Source organism: Melozone crissalis, unplaced genomic scaffold (genome assembly GCF_028551555.1).
Source record: "Melozone crissalis strain CALT ecotype California unplaced genomic scaffold, PUWL_Pcris_2 ptg000034l_1, whole genome shotgun sequence".
Classification (NCBI taxonomy): Eukaryota; Metazoa; Chordata; class Aves; order Passeriformes; family Passerellidae; genus Melozone; species Melozone crissalis.
Window position 1 is genome coordinate 4,652,379 of NW_026535812.1, and position 17,067 is coordinate 4,669,445.

Genomic DNA, 17,067 nt, shown 5'->3' on the forward strand with positions numbered 1-17,067 from the left:
CACCATGTTGAGGCATGATGCTTAAAGTGCTTCAGTCTGGCTGTCCCCCTGGTTTTTATTGACATGCAGTTTGAAGCTGGTGGGACAATGAGGAATTGCCTCATTTTTAAAAGCAGAAGCCAAAGATTCATTGGGAAAAACCCATGTAGGAAGTATAGGAGCTCACAAGTGTTGGGAAGGTAACTCAGTGTATTCTATAAAATAGGTAAATATACACACCCATGAGAGCTAATGCAAAGCACTCATCAAACCAGATCCTGTGCTGCTTCAATAGCATATTTATTTAAAAAATGAAAAAAAAGGCACTGACAGTAAAAGGCTTTGTTCAGAACATGCTCACTCCTGTGCCTTGCAATTTTCAATTCCCTTGTTTTTTAAAATTTTTAATTTATTTTTACTTTTAAGAAGCTTTTCCATAAAGGGGAGCCCAAAGCCTAGGCTGAGCTGTTCCTGTAGTGGTACTTGCTCTGAGTTCAGAGCTTCTCCCCTGCAGAGAACATCCAATTGGGCTCTCCAGGGATATTTCAGTCTCTTTGAAAGTTTGCACCCAGCACAAGAAAACTGGTTTGAATCTTCCTTTCCTGCCCAGCAAATAATCTCAGGCTGCTTTGAAACATGGAAACAGCAGGCTGTCCATGTGTCTGACAGCTGGGCTCAGCTCAGGGGCTGTGTCAGGGCAGCAGTGGCACTGCTGTGCTCTGTGTCCTGGCACCAACAGCTGGAACAGCCCTTGGGTTGAGGGCAGAGTGGGGAATCCACCAGTTTGGGTTGAGGGCAGAGTGGGCAATCCACCAGTTTGTTTTGCCAGCAATCCGTGTTTGGCTGCCTCATTTCTGAAAGAACTTAATGCAGCAGAGTTGGTGTTACTGACAGCCTCAGCTGTGGTTTATCTGGCAGTAAAATAATTGCCAAGCTTATCCATGTCTAGTGCTTGGAGATCCTAAATTTATCTTTTTATTCTAAGTTCCTGTGCATGAAATAAAACTAGGCCTTTTTCTCTTTTATATTTAACTGGGCATTTGTTGACTAAAGTTGATTGGTATGTGAAGATGAGGTGATCTTTCTTGTCAGAATTTCAGATTGTGGGGGAGCAGTGGTTTCTGTCTGGGGATGTCTTGTTCCCCACCCCCTCAAACACACACAGACATTTTTCATGTACATCTTTGAGGCATTGTACAAGGCATGACTGACTTGAACCCTTGTGCAACTTCTCTGAGGTAACAAAAGCCAGGCTGATTTGATGGGCAGGGAAATGAGATGAACCTCAATGGGATTTAAAAAGTAATAAAAAAAAAATAAAAGGCAGGGTGAGCTTTTTGGCACTCTCAATTATTTTGGGAGGTGGTGTTCAGGCATTGCTGCTTCAGACATGCTTGGTTGCCCTCACTGTGCAGACATTATTAAGTGTGAGAGAGGAAAAAATCAGTATAATTGCAGAAAAGACTATTTGATAGCAGCTTAATGTTCAGGCTGTTACAGTCACAGAACTAACATCTATCAAAAAAACCGGATTCAATTTAAAGCAAATTCAGAGGAATTCTGGGCCTATTTGTGCTTTAGTGCAATAAGGTTATTGCACCACGTGGGGGCAATAAGGGATTGTCTGTGTCTCAGCTGTTACCTGTGGATAAGAACACAGCAGACACAGTTGTCAGATTTTTACCTGGACTTTTGTTGCAGGGTTGTGGCTCAGCAGCTCTGTTTTATTGCAGTTTGTATCTTGTCTGTGCTCTTTATTTTTGTGCTGTGGCTTCAGAACTGCTGCTGGCTACAGACTGTACCTTCTGGGCAGGGAGGACGTGCTTGGACAAGTTCACCAGTCAGACTGAGAGGAGCTGCTGGGTGAGTGTGTCTGTGTGTGTGCAGGTAGGAACATATGCTGTGCTTAATTTACTTGTTCTAATTGCCACCTTCACCATGAGAGCCAAGTTAAAATAGAGATGTAATTATGAAAGTCAAAGTAGGTGATTGCAAAAAGGGGTTGCAGCCTCTTGGGGTTTTTCTGTTAGCAGAAGTTTTTCCTGTACATAAATACCCAGGCCTGTTCTGAAGAATTGGTTAATAATGAGGGTTTAATTCCAGGTCATGGTCTAAGGCTGGTGGACTTTGTGCTTTATAAAGGCCAATGTAATTAGAAGTTGCAGTGTGTATAGAAGAGCTCTTGAAAAATACTCCAAAGGGGAACAATCTGAGAAGTTCAAAGATTTCCTTCTGGGAGAAGTGCTGGACCATGATTGTGGGGAGCAGAATTATTTAAGATTGGGAGTGTAAAATCCCAACCACAGAGCCTACAAGTATCTGTAGCATGGGAATCAGTTGGTTTAGCAAGGCACTGCTGCTGCTGAGTGCCTTTGCCATTCCATCTCTGCCTCCTCAGTAGAAGGAGGTGCATTCTGACAATTTTTGAAGCATCTTTTTTCATTCCTGCTGAAGAACAATATTTCTCCTATGCTTTCAGTAAATTTTAACAGTAAGTGAGCCTGGAGTAAGAGAGTAATTCTGGTAAGTGGCATGTACAGGTATGTGTTGTTCAGTCTTTATGCTCATTGTGTGGATCATATCTCTGCTTATCCAACAATTCCTGTTCACCTTGACTTGAGTCTTTTGTCATTTGCTAATGGCAGGTAGTGGATTGGTCAGATTTTATGATTTCACTCTTTTCAGTTTTTCTACCATCTGGGGTACTGGTGGGCTGTTAGTACAGAGCACCACCTGATTAAAATTCCTGAAATTGGCCTGATTTTGCTATTTAAGAAACAAACTTATGGTCTTTGTGACTGTTGGGTAGAGAACTTATTAATCTGCAATGAGGCAGGTTGAGGAATGACTTGTTGATCCTGCAGCCTGGTCCTTGCCGAGATGTCTTAGGTGATGTGGGAGGCAATCCAGAGGATGGGTCAGTAAGGCAAGACAAGTGGTCTGTGTCTGGTTCTGCTGCACAGCCCATTACAGACTGAAATCTTCAGGGCTGAAACACTTCCAGACCAGAAACGCGGCCATGGTGGTCACTAATTGTCATTACTTTTCATCTAACATGTAAACACACTTGTGCAAAAGTGATTTTTTTCCCCTGGTGGAGCTCTGAGGTGCTCTGCAGGTAGTGCAGTGTCACCAGGTCCTCAAAAGTGATTATCTGGTGGAGAAAGCTCTCAGCCCTTCCAGTTACTCCTAAGTGACACTTAGGCTTAGGTTAATGATGCCTACAGGAAATTGTTAAATATCTCCAGGCAGTAACAGATGGAAGAATTGTCCTACAAGGCTCTGGCTTGAACTAAAGCAGGACACTGGCAGTGAGCTGTGGCAGTCAGAGGTCTGTGAACTGCCCCAAAATGGATTCTGGTGCTTTCAGTGACCCACCTGCAGTGCAACCCATATCAATCCATCTTCCTCTTCATCCTTGGTGTGCTCATGTTTGTTGTCATTGTGGAATGCACAACACAACACACTGGAAATATGAACTGGTGACATGTGGCTCTGTTAGTTTGGTGCACATGGTATAAAATGCTGGCTGAAGTGGTTGTAAATAGCTTTGCTCTCAGCTGTGCCAGCTTGCTGCTGTAGACAGCAGGGAAGACACAATGTAAGCATTTGAAACTGCTTGCCTTGTTCTTATGAGATGGAGACCTCTGAGAGACAGAGCTTTGTAGTGTGGATTTGGAAAATATGTGCTGACAAAATCACCATTTTCAGCCTGCAGAGTTTCTCTTTGTCATGGTGAAGGATCTGAACAAAAAGAAGCTTTCCCAGCTGTTATCTTGGTTGGATAAGAAGTCTGCTTTGAAAGACTTCCTCAAACCTCATCCAGAGGGTGATTAAAGAAAAAAATTATATTATAGTGTAATGAAAGGGTAATTCTAATTGTCCTGCTCAGGCCAAGAGGAGAATGTGGTGCAGATTATCTGTTGTATTACTTGAGTGAAAGAGTTACACCTTGTTATCAGTTTTTATCTCAAAAGGAGAAAGCTGTGCTTTGTCCTGACACTGCATCAGCAACAGCTGGCTTTCATGTGTAATGACATTCTTCTTCTAGTTTTGGTCTCTCAACTTCTTCCTCCTCCTGTAAAGGCTTCAAACACTGTTTGGATGGCTGAAAAGTTTGATTTCATGGCTATTACAGAAACTTAAAAGTCTTTGTGGACAGCTGTGAAGAACATGCTGCTGAGTCTGGTACAGATAACCATCCACTCCCTCTTTTGGTTTTCAAAATCACCAAACACCACATCTCAAGCATGTTTTTTGTTACAGATGCTGAGGATTTATTAAATTATTGAGTGTATAGAATAGAAGTTCAGCCTGATATGGCCCTTCCCAATTGTACCCTGTGGCTGCTCCAGCCCTGGAAGTGTCCAAGGCCAGGTTGGATGAGGCTTGGAGCTACCTGGGATAGTGGAAGGTGTCCCTGCCCAAGGCAGAGGAGTTGAAACTGGATGGTTTTTAGGTCCTTTTCATCCCAAACTATTCTGGAATTCTCTGATAGAAAAGATTTTTTTTGTTTGTTTGAGTAGACAGGTCAGAAATGAGCTTGTTCTTATGTGTTCAGGATGAGGACAATTAAACACTGAACCTTTGTGCCTTTTACTTCATTGTTTCAGTTCAGTAAATCACCTGTGTTTTGGGTAAGCAACAAAGTCAGGACTCTTGAGTGAAGCATAAAGAGCAGCAGCAGGGTGTTGATGTTTCTAAAGGCTCTGCCACATCTGTAATTTTTCCTTCCTCTCCCGAGTGTGGTGGTGTGTGGCTTTAAAGTGATCACATCAGATTTGTTCTCTGACTTAATGGCTGCTGCTTTTTTGCACAAGAAAACTTTAGTGCTCTTTTTAGATGTTAAAGAAAGTGATTGAAATGAAGATGACTCTGAAGTGTTGGCACTTTGAAGGATGTGAAAGTGTATTAGCAGTTAGGTTGCAAATAAAAAGCCATGCAAATAAGATACTGAAACAGCCTGTCAGCAATGAAAGCACTTCACCTGACTGAAATCACCATTGATCTTCTAAATGGAGTTCTCTAAAATGTTGTGTACACTTTTGCAACTTTCCTATTTATGTTTTTTTTTTCTGTATCCATGAGATTCTTCAGATCCACATCATTTTTAAAGGAGAACAAATCATGGGGTGTATTTTGTAAAACCTTGTGTCTTTTGTTCTTTTGAAGAGATGAGAATGCTGTTAGTCAGGAATTACTCACTAAATTTGCAAGCTGCCTTTTCGTGAGTGAGAGTAATGAATCTGCTTCTGTTTGAAAGTGCTGTTCTGCATAATTTATGTGCTTTTTATTACCAAAGTCATATGCTATGCCAATATTTTGTTTTTCATATTGCTGTGGAAAGGTCAAGTTCTCAGAAACAAGATGGCTCCTTGCATTTCTCATGCTATTGTCCAACAATCCATATCTAGAGAAACCCAAGGATTTCTCTCATTGCTGTTGCTTCTTATCTTGAAGAGCAGACTGTAGTGAGCTGTGGGTGACTCAGGGGTTGTGAAAGGTGGCCCTTTTCAGGAAGAGCTCTTTTCCTGGCTGTCCTGTTATCTGCCAGCCTTGGCCTTAGCTTTAGAGCTGATGAAATCCAGACGGTGCAAAGATCTGTTTGTCCTGTGCTGAATTTCCTACAGTGTTTTGTTCTTGTGTGTGTCAGTGAGGGCTCGCTGGCTGGGGAGGGAGGAGGAGGAGGAGGATGCTGCTGCTTTTGTGTTTTTCAGCTCCTTTGGCCAATAGCACTTCCCAATGCCCCTGTGCAGCACCCACCTTTTCTGTTCTGTAGCGCTGTTTGTGTTTCTATCCCCACTTAAAATTTATATGTGAAAAATTTAACCTAGTGAAGACCTATAATTTTCACTACTTGGCCTGAGGCTGGTTACTGGCGTGGTGTTGTCCCCCAGGGTGGTATTTCCCTGAGCAAATGAGACCTGTGGGGTGTGTGTGATGGATGTCTGGGTTGGCACTGGGGAATTTCATGTGCCTCTTTTTGGGGTAGCTGGCTGTCCTTCAGCTTCGCATGGAAATATTCTTTTAAAGCCTTCCTCGTGGTGCAAAACCACTGCAAAATGGGACCACTTTGAGTTCCGTTTCGGTATAAAATAATTCTCTGATCCCGGCAGGACCGGCGGGGCGGTGTGGCAGCCGGGAGGGCTCGGTGTGTGTCTGCGTTCTGTATCTCGCTCCGTGCTCGGAGCGCCCCGCGGGCCCTGCCCCGGGCCCCGTTACCCGCCCGCAGGGTGGGGCCGGTCCCGCCCCGGTCCCGCTGCCCACAGCCGGGCGGGGCGGGGCGGGGCCGCTCGGGGCCGGTGTGAGCGCGGGCGGCGGCGGAGCGGGCCCGGCCTGGAGGTGAGCGCGGGGCGGCGGCTCCGGGCCGCGAACCGAACCGGGCCGGGGCCGGAGCGCGGGGAGGGGGCGCGGGGCGGGAGCTGAGGGGGCCGGGGCTGAGGGGGCTGCTGTGCGAGCGGCGCCCCAGGCCGGTGGCTCGGCCCCGCCTGCGCGGCCGCGCTTCCGCCGCTGCCGGCGGTGCGGCCCCGGCCCGCGGCGCTCGTGTGGGAGCCGGGCCGGGGAACGGAACGGGGTCTGCGGGCCGCGCTCGGCCAGCCCCGGGACGAGGCTCCGGCTCGGGGGCTGCCGGGGCCTGGGGAGCGGCTTCCCCGGGGCTCAGAGAGCGCCTTCGCGGGGGCTGCCGCCGGTCCGGCCTGGGCGGCTTCGCCCCTGCCCTGCCGGGCTGCGACTGTGAGGGCAGCCGCGCCCCGGCACGGCCCGTCCCTGGCACGGCCCGTCCCTGACCGCCTCCGTGCGGGACCCGGGCCGGGAGCGTCCTGCCGGGCCCGGCTGCTCGGTCCGAGAGGCGCTGCTGAAGCGCCGCTCACCTGGCGGGGACCGGCCGCGGGCATTCCCCGCTGTCCCCGCCCATCCTGCTCCGTCCCGGCCGCCGTGTGCAGGGAGAGCCATGGAACCCTTCGGGGCCGTGAGCAGGGACGGGGTCCTAGGGGAGCCTGAGGTGCGGCTCAGGGAGAGACATCGCTCTTCTCACCATGGAGCACTCGGAATCTTCATCCATCTTCACTGAGATGGGGGATTCCTGGTGCATCATTTGTGTCAGCTCAGTGTAGCGCTGCTAACGGGTGGCTTAAAGAGTAAAGAGAGGCAAGTTTGCTCTTTTGTACTGCCTTGCTGCTCCGTGTGTAGCTATTGGAATTAACACCCTGCTCACACTGCTGGGGAACTGGCCTCACTTCAGATCTGCCTCCTGCATGGGTGAGCGATGGAGCATGGACCTTGCAATGGACCACTGACCAAAAGACACTGTGCTCAGAGGAGCTCCTTGGAAAGCCCTTGGTGTCATCCGTGTGTGCAGAGTCAGATTGAATGGGGCTAGAAGTAAAATGGTCTAGTGGAAGGTGTCCCTGCCCATGGCAGGGGGTTGGAACAAGGTGGGCTTTAAGGTCCCTTTAAACCCATGTCACTCTATATTTCTATGATCTTGCATATACTTAGATATAAGCTGTCTTTCCAGATTTGCTGGTAGCTGAAAACGCTGTCTTGCTTCTGAAAAATATGTTTATTCCATCCAAATAGAAGATGAAACTCATTGTGACTTAAAAGGTATTTTGCAAAGCACCTGGTAAAAAAGAAAAAGATATACTGCTACCTAAATTTTGTTTTGTTTGCTCCTTCATTTAGGGCTGAGAGCAACACTCATTCAGTCACTGTGCTTCAGGGAGCAGATTTAGCTTTAGTGCCTGGGTTCCAATTTGTAGGAAATGATCAGGATAAACACTAGGTGCAAGCAAGTTCAGGGAGAGGCAATGCAAGGAAGATTTTTTTATCCCAGAACACCAGTGTTGTAATATTATATTTTAGTTTTGCAGTGCTGAGACCTTGTTGTGGCTGACCCATGGTAGGAGGCTCTCAGTGGGATGTTCTGCTCTGCCTGTAGAAATTCTGTTCATGGAGCTTGCAGCCTGTCTCTAGCTCATTTTCCTCCTCCTTTTGTGTAGTCAGCCCCTTGAACTGAAGTGTTTCCTGAGCTATGACACTGTGGATTTTGTCCAGAAATGTCATATGTGTAGTCAGAGGACTTAAAACACCCTATATAACTGTGGTGGTGAAACCGGAGATAGTGTTTGGCTTGGCTGGCACTCCTCACACATGAGGTGGTGAAGGCAGAGGGAGCAGACTGGGCTATCTGGGGGTTGTCAGCAGCTCTGGTGGCATCAGTGGGGTGCCTTGGCAGGAGCAGGATGTGCCATGGGGGGGATGCTCCCAGCTGGCACAGCAGCCACTGCTCCTCTGGGCATCGTGCTTCTGTACATCATGTGTTGTGCCCAGTGCTTGTTTGGCCTTTAAAATCTGAATATTGGAAATATTTTTAGGAACATGTCATCACTGAGACGTGAGATGAAGCCCCAGTGAGTTCACTTTTCCTGTTACCACCAGTGGGGAGGGACTTTGACACGTGCAGTTCCTGTTTGGTGTGACTCTGGTCTCTCCTGGCTGGTGACCAAAGCTGGAGAGTGCCCAGGAGCTCCCCCTGAGCCCGGCCTTGGGTGGCCTGCCTGCCTTCCTTGGGGCAGCAGCTGCCTCCAGCTGGAGGGAGGCTGCTGAGGCTCTGCAGGGCTGTTCCTGCTGCTGCTCTGCTCTTGCTGCTTGCATTTTTTTCCTTTTGAGTAACTGCAGAGTGTGTCTCTTCCAGGAGCTGTTTATTCAGGAGGGAATGAGTGCTCCTGGAGCACTAATTTTAAGAGTGGCTGGCTAATAAAGAGCCCTGTGAGGAGTGTGACTGATCCTGGTCAGCTCCAGGTTCCTGAATGCCAACAGCAAAACTTTACCATGGGATTACCTGGTAAGGAACATGATAACAAGGGGATACAGATGACCAGATCAAGCTCTGGTTTCTCTTCAGATCAGCAGTTAGCAGAAAGAGATACCCAGTTTACACCTCTGAATTTTGTTGTTAGGGTGCTTTTAAAATTTATGGCCTAAAAGTTTTCCTCCTTGGCTGTGTGGCTGCAGGAACCAAGAGGTTCAGCCAAAAAATACACACAGAAAGCCCAAGAAAGAAACTTTCTGATTATTTGTCACCCAAAGCTGGGCACAGGGCAGTGTGTGCCCACTTTTAGGGTTAAGCTCATCCTTCATGCTGGGTTTGGTTTTGGGTCCCTGGTGCATGTCCAGAGAAGGGCAGTGGAGCTGGGGAAGGGTCTGGAGAACAAGAAAGGTGAGGCACAGCTGGAGGAGCTCAGCCTGGAGAACAGGAGGCTCAGGGGGAACCTTCTTGCTCTCTGTAACTCCCTGACAGGAGGGTGCAGCCAAGTGAGGGTCAGGCTCTGCCCCCAGGGAACAAGGGGCAGCACAAGAGGAAATGGCCTCAAGCTGTGTCAGAGGACATTTACATTCAATATCAGGGAAAATTTATTCACTGAAAGGTTGGTCAGGCATTGGAACAGGCTTCTTAGGGCTGTGATGAAGTCTCCATCCCTGGAACAAACATATGTGGATGGGGCACCTGGGGACATGGTTTAGTGGTGTATGCAGTACTGGGTTAGGGATTGGACCTGATGATGTCAGAGATTTTTTCCGTCATAATTATTCTGTGATTGTCACACTTTGGTGTTGCATGGGAGGCTGGTGGCATCTCTGGGTGCTCTCAGCTGTGCTGCTTGGTCAGGGCTCTGCAGGGGCTCAGTGGCCACACAAGTCTTGTGGTGGCTGTGATTAGGTGGGGAGGCATCTCTCTGCCCTTCTGGAGTAAGTTTATCTCTACAGGGATCTACAAATATAAAAATAAAACCCCCAAAATGTTAAAATGCACTGGGCTGCAAGCTAGGAAGACATTTCACCAGTCTCAGTGTGTGTGAGAATTGAAACATAATCACCCCCAAATAATTTGTGAGGACATCTAGGGCTGGCTTCATTCAGATCCTTGCAGTAGGCTGCCTACCTACTCTGAGCACAGAGACAAAGGAGTGTTGTCATGAGCTGCCTTTCTTCTTTTCTGACAAAACACTTTTACTAAAACAATAACCTGTCCCTCCTTTGGAGTGAAGGCTGTCCCACTGCAGCACCACACATTCTTGTGTTGGCACACACTGTGGTGTTTGGGTAACTCACCCAAAAGGCCCAGGGAGCCTCCCTGTGTGCTCCTGCTGCCAAATGCTCAGTGCCAGGGGTGGCCATGGGGCAGGGGCAGTGCTGCATTCTGAGCACACAGGCCTCACCTTCCTGTAGACCCCACTGTGGTTCCCCATGCAAACGTCACCACTGCCTGGTGGCATGGCAGAGCTGGGGACAGCCTCGTGGGACATTTTCCCCATGTCAAATTAAAGATTGGCTCTGCACAGCTGCCACCAAGCTGTGACAGCAAGGCTCCTGTGTAGGAGTCAGCCTACACTCACCAGTGTCTGTAACTGAGATTTTTGCCCACTGATTTAATCTGGATACAGCACGAATTTCCTGCTGAGGTGAGGAGCTGTTACCTTGTAGCAGTGCCTGAGGAAGGCTCTGAGCTGCCAGCAGTTGAGGTTTTGCCTGAGTCATCATTTTGGGGATGCAGGAAGTTAATAGTTCTGTTATCTCAGTGTGCAGTCAGTGGGATGGTTGGGTACCTGCCTCACTCTTCTTGTCCCCAGTGCTCATGCTGCTGGTGGGAGGAGGCTCATCAGCAGAAAAACCTTGTCAGAACCAAAATGTTCATGTTGAGAGGGCAGAAGGCACAGGTTTGACTACCCCATTTCTTAACCATGCTTCAGAATGCCTGATGAAGGCTCTGAGCTGCCAGCAGTTAAGGTTTTGCATGAATCACCATTTTGGGGGTGCAGGAGTGCAGTCAGTGGGATGGTTGGGTACCTTCTTGTCCCCAGTGCTCATGCTGCTGGTGGGAGGAGGCTCATCAGCAGAAAAACCTTGTCAGAACCAAAAATGTTCATGTTGAGAGGGCAGAAAGCACAGGTTTGATTACCCCATTTCTTAGCTGTGCTTCAGAATGGTTGGTTTTTCTTCCCAGCTGTTGGATTTTAGTCATTATAGCACGGTTTGGGTTGGAAGGGACCCTAAAGCTCATCTTGTTCCAACCTCTGCCATGGGCAGGGACACCTTCCCCTAGACCAGGTTGCTCCAAGCCCTGTCCAGAGCTTCATTAACCTTATACTGATTTTGCTAGTGGGATAAAGAGTGTTAAATAAGGATTTTGTGACAGTGCTTCACTGGGTGATATTTTCATCCACAATGTCAGTGTAAAATCTTTCCGGCTGTAACCCTAACCCTCTGTTTCCTTCCATATTTCTACAGACTCTGCTTGCTGTTGGAAGATGGGAGAGATAGAAGGAACCTACAGAGTTCTGCAGACTCCAGGCTCTCGTTTGGGTGCCCAGAAGAGCTCAGGAGTGAGCACCTTGGAGCCAGGGCAGAACCTCCTCCCTGCCATGGCCTCATCGCCCGCCAAGGCGCACGAGCGCGACCTCCCCGTCAAAATCAAGATGTTGGACAACACAGTGGAAGTCCTTGACATTGAGGTAAGAGAGATTTAAACCTGACTTCAAGCACACTGAGCCTCGGAGAATTTAAAGCTCACAAGGATGTGCCTCTGTAGAGAGCTAGGATATTTTGAGCCATGCAGATTCCTGTTGGGATTTACCTGCTTACAAGCAGTGATAGCAGTTGCATGGCTTGTTTTTTAAAATCTTTCAAGTATAACAGATGTTTTGTGTTTTTAACAGACTTTAAATCCAAGCACATACTGTAAGGAGAGTCTTTGTTTGTTGTTTGCTTTGGGGGAGCAGCAACTGTCTCCCGCCAAAATGTTCTTGCTTCCTGAGCCACATGCAGCTTTGTCAATTTGGCAGCTGGGAGAGCACAAGAGCTTTGCCTTAGTTACTGCTTTATATTAATTATTTTAAGAGTTTGTATCCTCTCCAAGTAAACTTGCTCCTATTTGAAAGTCTTTGATTGCCAGCATGCTTTAGGAGGGATGCACCAAAGCAGTGTCAGTTCAGTGTTTCTGAAAATGTTGATTTAAAAGTATGCTTGGGGAATTCTGCCATAAAACACAGAAGCCATGCACAAATTAGGGAGATTCTGCTTTGAAACAATTTTTTTCTCTTCCATTTCTTGTTACATTTTCAGCATTAACCTCAGAGTTTAATTCTAATTTGCCTGGGATTTGCTGTTAGAAAACAACTGAGTTGTAGTGAAGATACTCAGCTATCAGATATTCTACATTAGTATCAAACTGTAATCAGTAATTTATAATTACCACTTGGAGCCTTAGTTTGTTGCACAGACTCAAAAAAGGTTTTTCAAATAGAGTGAAAAAGATGGCTGTGGCACTCTGAAGAAATACTGGATTTGGGGATGTGTTCCACAGATTCTGTCCAGCTGTTCAAGTCTCAGATGTGAAATCTGTTTTTTGTTTGGAAGAGTGAGGCTGTGCCTGTATCCTTCCCCTTGAGCACAGAGTGTCTGGTGCTGCAAACCCACCCATCCCTCATGTACCCATAGCACACAAAAGCCTCTTTTTTTCCCTTTACGTTATGTTAGAATATTTTTTTACAAAATCCGCTGAGTTTGGTTCTTTTGAAGGAAAATTTTATTTATTTTTCCATGTTGATGTAGATGGTGCTTTTGTGTTGTGATTCAAAAAAGAGGAAAACAACTCCAAGTAACACCCTCAGCTCTGTAATTTTGAAAGTCAGGGCAAGGCCAGGTTTATGAGGCTTTCAGCTGTTGTGTTGTGTGTTAACCATAATTAGGAGCTATCTTAGTTCTCTTTACCTGGAAAGCTCTCTCTGATTATGGCACCCACAGAAACACCCAAATTCAGGCACTAGCACGCTGAGGCCATAATTAATATTGTGCTGCTTTTCTTTATGAGATCAGTTGGAACTGAAAAACTTAAAAACCTCATGCCTGATGCTGGGAGTGATGAGGAAAAGGGGTCAGCCTTGGGTCAGCCTCAGAGCACTGAGCACAAAAAGGTCCAGAGTCAGCAGCTGTGGCATTACAGTCCAGCTAACACTGCCTCCATGGCCTTTCAGTTTTGGCTAAATAAGGTAGCAAATGATAGAAAACAGGCATGAGGTATTAAACTGTGACCATCTGCCTGATTTCTCTGGTGAGCTGTTGGGGTAGCAGGAGCTATCCATGCTCCTGCTGTTTGTTGTGGAAAATGGGAATTTTTCACTTGGGATTGAGGGCAGGAATTAGGAAAAGGCAGTGACATTGCTGAATAGGTGTGTGTGCTAGCACAGTCCTTTTTCTAATAGCAGTTAAGAGAAACTGGTGGCCAAGCAGCTGTCCTGGAGGAGTGCAGGGTCAGATTGCCATGCCACTTGGCCACTTCTCTTTGCTTTTGTAATTTTGTCACTAGCTGTGAAAACAAGATGTGATGAGGTGGGGTTTGTGTTTGATTCAGGTCAGCTGTAGTTTGTCAGTGCAGTGGCACTCAGGCCTTTTGTCACTGCCTGCCTGGGGAGATGGGGGTGATCCCAAAAGGTGGTTTGGGGCTTTTTTACCAAATGATTTTGGGAAAAATAATCTTTCTGTCTGTAAGAGCTATGGCAAGTGACTTTTTATTGGGAAAAGGGGTGTGTCAGTGGAAGGACAGACAGACTGAGTGTAGGATCAGCTTCCCTGTGCAGTGTGGTGGGGACCTGCTGCAATAACCCTGTTTATTCCTCCCTGCCTAAAATGAGCCACAGGAGCATTTTTAACCATATGGGATGAATAGAGTAGCCACAGTAACAACTTAATCCATGCAGCTTTACCTGTCATCCCTTCCTTTCTCCAAGGTGAGTTTAAAACTGTTGCTTCTCTCCTGGCAGGAGTTGCTGGTTGCCCCTTTTGGTAGCCCACTTGACTTCTTAACTTGCCAAAGAGCAAGGAAAGAGACTGACAGAGTGATGTAATGGATGGAGAGAGAACAAAATGGGAAAGAACAGTTTTCTCTTTGTGTTGTTGGTGTATTCTGGAACAGTTTGCTGAAAGTTCCACATAGCTACATTTTACCACCTTTTAAGTCCGCTGGCTCTGCCCATTTTCTCCATCTGTTTCATAAGGTTTGATTTCTAAGTAGGAAATTTATTAATTACTGAGAGGGAGTTATTCTTTAAAGTATATTGGGTAGAGACTTTCTCCAGTGAATCTGATTTGAATGTTAGGGGATGGAGAAATACTCAATGTTTTCAGGAGTTTAAAACAACTGAAAATGGGCTATTTATGGCCTCTCCTTTCCCTTCCAAAACAGAAGAGAGAATGAAACATATCCATTCAAAGGTAGGCTGCAATATTCACTGTTTCCATGAGTTGTTTTTTTCCCCCTTTTTACACCCAGCTTGTTTAGTCAGCTCTAATCTGGCATGTGCCATTTCATGGGTTACCTGGCCTCTTCTCTACAAACTAAATCTGTCCAAAGGGAGGTTTTGCAGACTTTGCAGGGTTTTACAGTAGAAGTTCTGCCAGCTTTCCAGATTTTCTGAAGAGATTACACTTGGAGGCTTTTGATCAGCACAAAAATGTGGCAGACTCTTAAGTAAAAGGGTCTGGGCTGGGTTGAATTCACCAAAATGGAATTGCTGCCAGCAGATGATGTTTAATATTTGGCCTGTGTGATATGTGTCATTTAGGAAATGCTTTTACATGAAATATTCTCTATGCTATGAGAGAGTGCCCCAGAAAAAGTAGTTTATATTATTATGCTTCAAGTTTACTGAATTGTTTGGGGAGAACTTGGTGCTTCTTCAATGGCATGTACTTCCTCTTCTCCTTCTGCTTGGATGTCAGATGAAATTTGGGAATCAAAAATATTTGTGCATTTTATTATAGGATCTGCCTGCTTGACTCTAAGAGAAAACTTAAACTGGATTTTTTTTTCTTTTGTGCTAATCTTTGTTGGGTTGTTTTGAGAACAGAAGTAATTTCTTTTAAATTTATTTTGTATGTAATGCAGTAATGATATTCTGCATCCCTGCCATGCTGTCTGAGGTGTCCCTCTCCCTCTGACAGGGGTGGATTCCACTGCCATTCTTGAGAACAGACTATTAAGATAAGATTACACTGTAATTTCCCTTTATTTTCTTATTAATTAGTGTCCTCTCACTGCTTTTGTCTGCTTTGTTCATTGATGTACCCTGCAAAACTATTAATTACTGCAAAACCAAAATTCTATACTAAACTGAAAATGTGTACTTGATGATTACTCTGACAGTGATAGTGCCTTTGCTGGGCACTTCCCTTCCTTGGCTTATTGAAATTTATAAATTGCATTAATAAAAGTACAAAGCTACTCTCCATCCTCATGTTTAGAATGGAATAGAATAACTCTGGTTATTCTGGTTTCTGTGCAGTCTGCAGTTATCTGTGATTGAAAAGGTGCCATGAAAGTGGCTTCCCCTGGGATGCCCATTGTTTGTGAGCAGCCATTGGAGGCCCTGAAATCAGGAGCTGGGCTGGGGCTGCAGGAAGTCTTTGGGATGGCAGAGGAAGCAATCTGACTGCAATATCCTTCCCGTGGTTTGGGGAGTGTTTCCCACTCCTGCACATGGCAAATGCTCTCTCAGTAGCAGAGTTTGGGTTGCTTTAGTGCCCCAAAAACTTCCATGGGGATGGAGCAGAAATGATGCAGCTTTTAACTGCTGTTATTGAGCAATTTTAAGAAACATGTGTATGTTAAACACTGAGATAATGCTGTAGGCACTGAAAAGCACTTGCTATGTGCCTTGGGGAGCCCTGGGCACGCTGCTGGTGGCACAGGCAGCCCAGCCCAGTCCTGGCTCTGGCACTGGCACTTGTGCCCTCCTGCCTCTGCCTTGCTCTCTCTGTGCCTACTCAGATCTTCCTGCCATGAAGGCTTTCCCTTCTGTGCTGTGAAAGTATTGACAGCTTAAATATGTGAGGAGTCAAGGAATATCCTTCCCATGGTTTGGGGAGTGTTTCCCACTCCTGCACATGGCAAATGCTCTCTCAGTAGCAGAGTTTTGGTAGCTTTAGTGCCCCAAAAACTTCCATGGGGATGAGCAGAAATGATGCAGCTTTTAACTGCTGTTATTGAGCAATTTAAAGTGAGAAACATGTGTTAAACACTGGGATGATGCTGTGGGCACTGAAAAGCACTTGCTGTGTGCCATGTGGCACAGGCAGCCCAGTTCTGGCTCTGGCACTTGTGCCCTCCTGCCTCTGCCTTGCTCTCCCTGTGCCTGCTCAGACCTTCCTGCCATGAAGGCTTTCCCTTCTGTGCTGTGAAAGTATTAACAGCTTAAATATGTGAGGAGTCAAGGAATAGTCTGTGCTGAATCCTATTAAGTGCTGTGCTGGAGGAATTGAGGTGCTGTTGGTCAGCTCACAGTGTTTTTCTTCCCTAGCCAGGAAGAAATAGTCAAAATTCCAGAAAGAATCATAGCCAGATGTTTGTCATTGCTTCAGTTTGAGTCTCCTAAATATGGCAAATAAGCTGCCTTAGGATTTATTTTTATCTGACCTCAGAAGAGAAAGTTAGTAATTCACTCTTTTAAATTTGCAATTATTACAGGCTTTAAAAAGAAGGTAACTAAAGCTTTGCATTTTGTGTGCTGTTTGATTCCACTGTATATTTTTTAGGCCTGTTATTTTGTGTTTGGAAGCTTGACTTTTTTGATGCCATGTAGGAATGTGGTATGGGGTGGGGAAAGGTGAAACCACAGCCATTTTATTGACAGACATTTAGAGTGTGTATTTTGTTCATTCAAGTGTTTTTTTGATTTTTTTTAAGGAAAAATATGAACTTAAATCATATAAGCCAAAATTATTATTTTACAGCTTTCTTGACCTTAGGTGTCACATTATATGTCAAGAAAATTGAGTTGTGCTGCAATAAAGAAAAAACAGTCTGAATATCCCTGTACAAAAAATTGGCATCTTAAAACACAGAAACTATTTAGGAAAATGGTGATCAAGTGTTATTACAGTCCTTGAAATATTAAATTTTAAGAGTAGTCAAGTGAGTTTATAACAGTTTGTGTGGCTAGGCAGGTGTTTGTTTCTGTTTTCATAATCTGCTGATGTAGGATAGTGAAAATCAGCTGAAATCAGTCTGATGCCATTCAACCAAAATGGCTG

At 45.9% G+C, this 17,067-nt stretch overlaps 1 protein-coding gene across 3 annotated transcripts in view; it reads left to right on the plus strand.

Annotated features, from left to right (window-relative positions):
• The first annotated feature begins 6,266 nt into the window (after positions 1-6,266).
• Positions 6,267-17,067, plus strand: part of FARP2 (FERM, ARH/RhoGEF and pleckstrin domain protein 2) — a 77,686-nt gene continuing 66,885 nt past the window's right edge. For all 3 annotated transcript variants that reach the window (XM_054283087.1, XM_054283088.1, XM_054283089.1), the window contains exons 1-2: positions 6,267-6,321; positions 11,269-11,492. In XM_054283087.1, the coding sequence (XP_054139062.1) occupies positions 11,289-11,492 (204 nt within the window). In that variant the 5' untranslated portion in view covers positions 6,267-6,321; positions 11,269-11,288. The remainder of the gene's footprint in view (positions 6,322-11,268; positions 11,493-17,067) is intronic.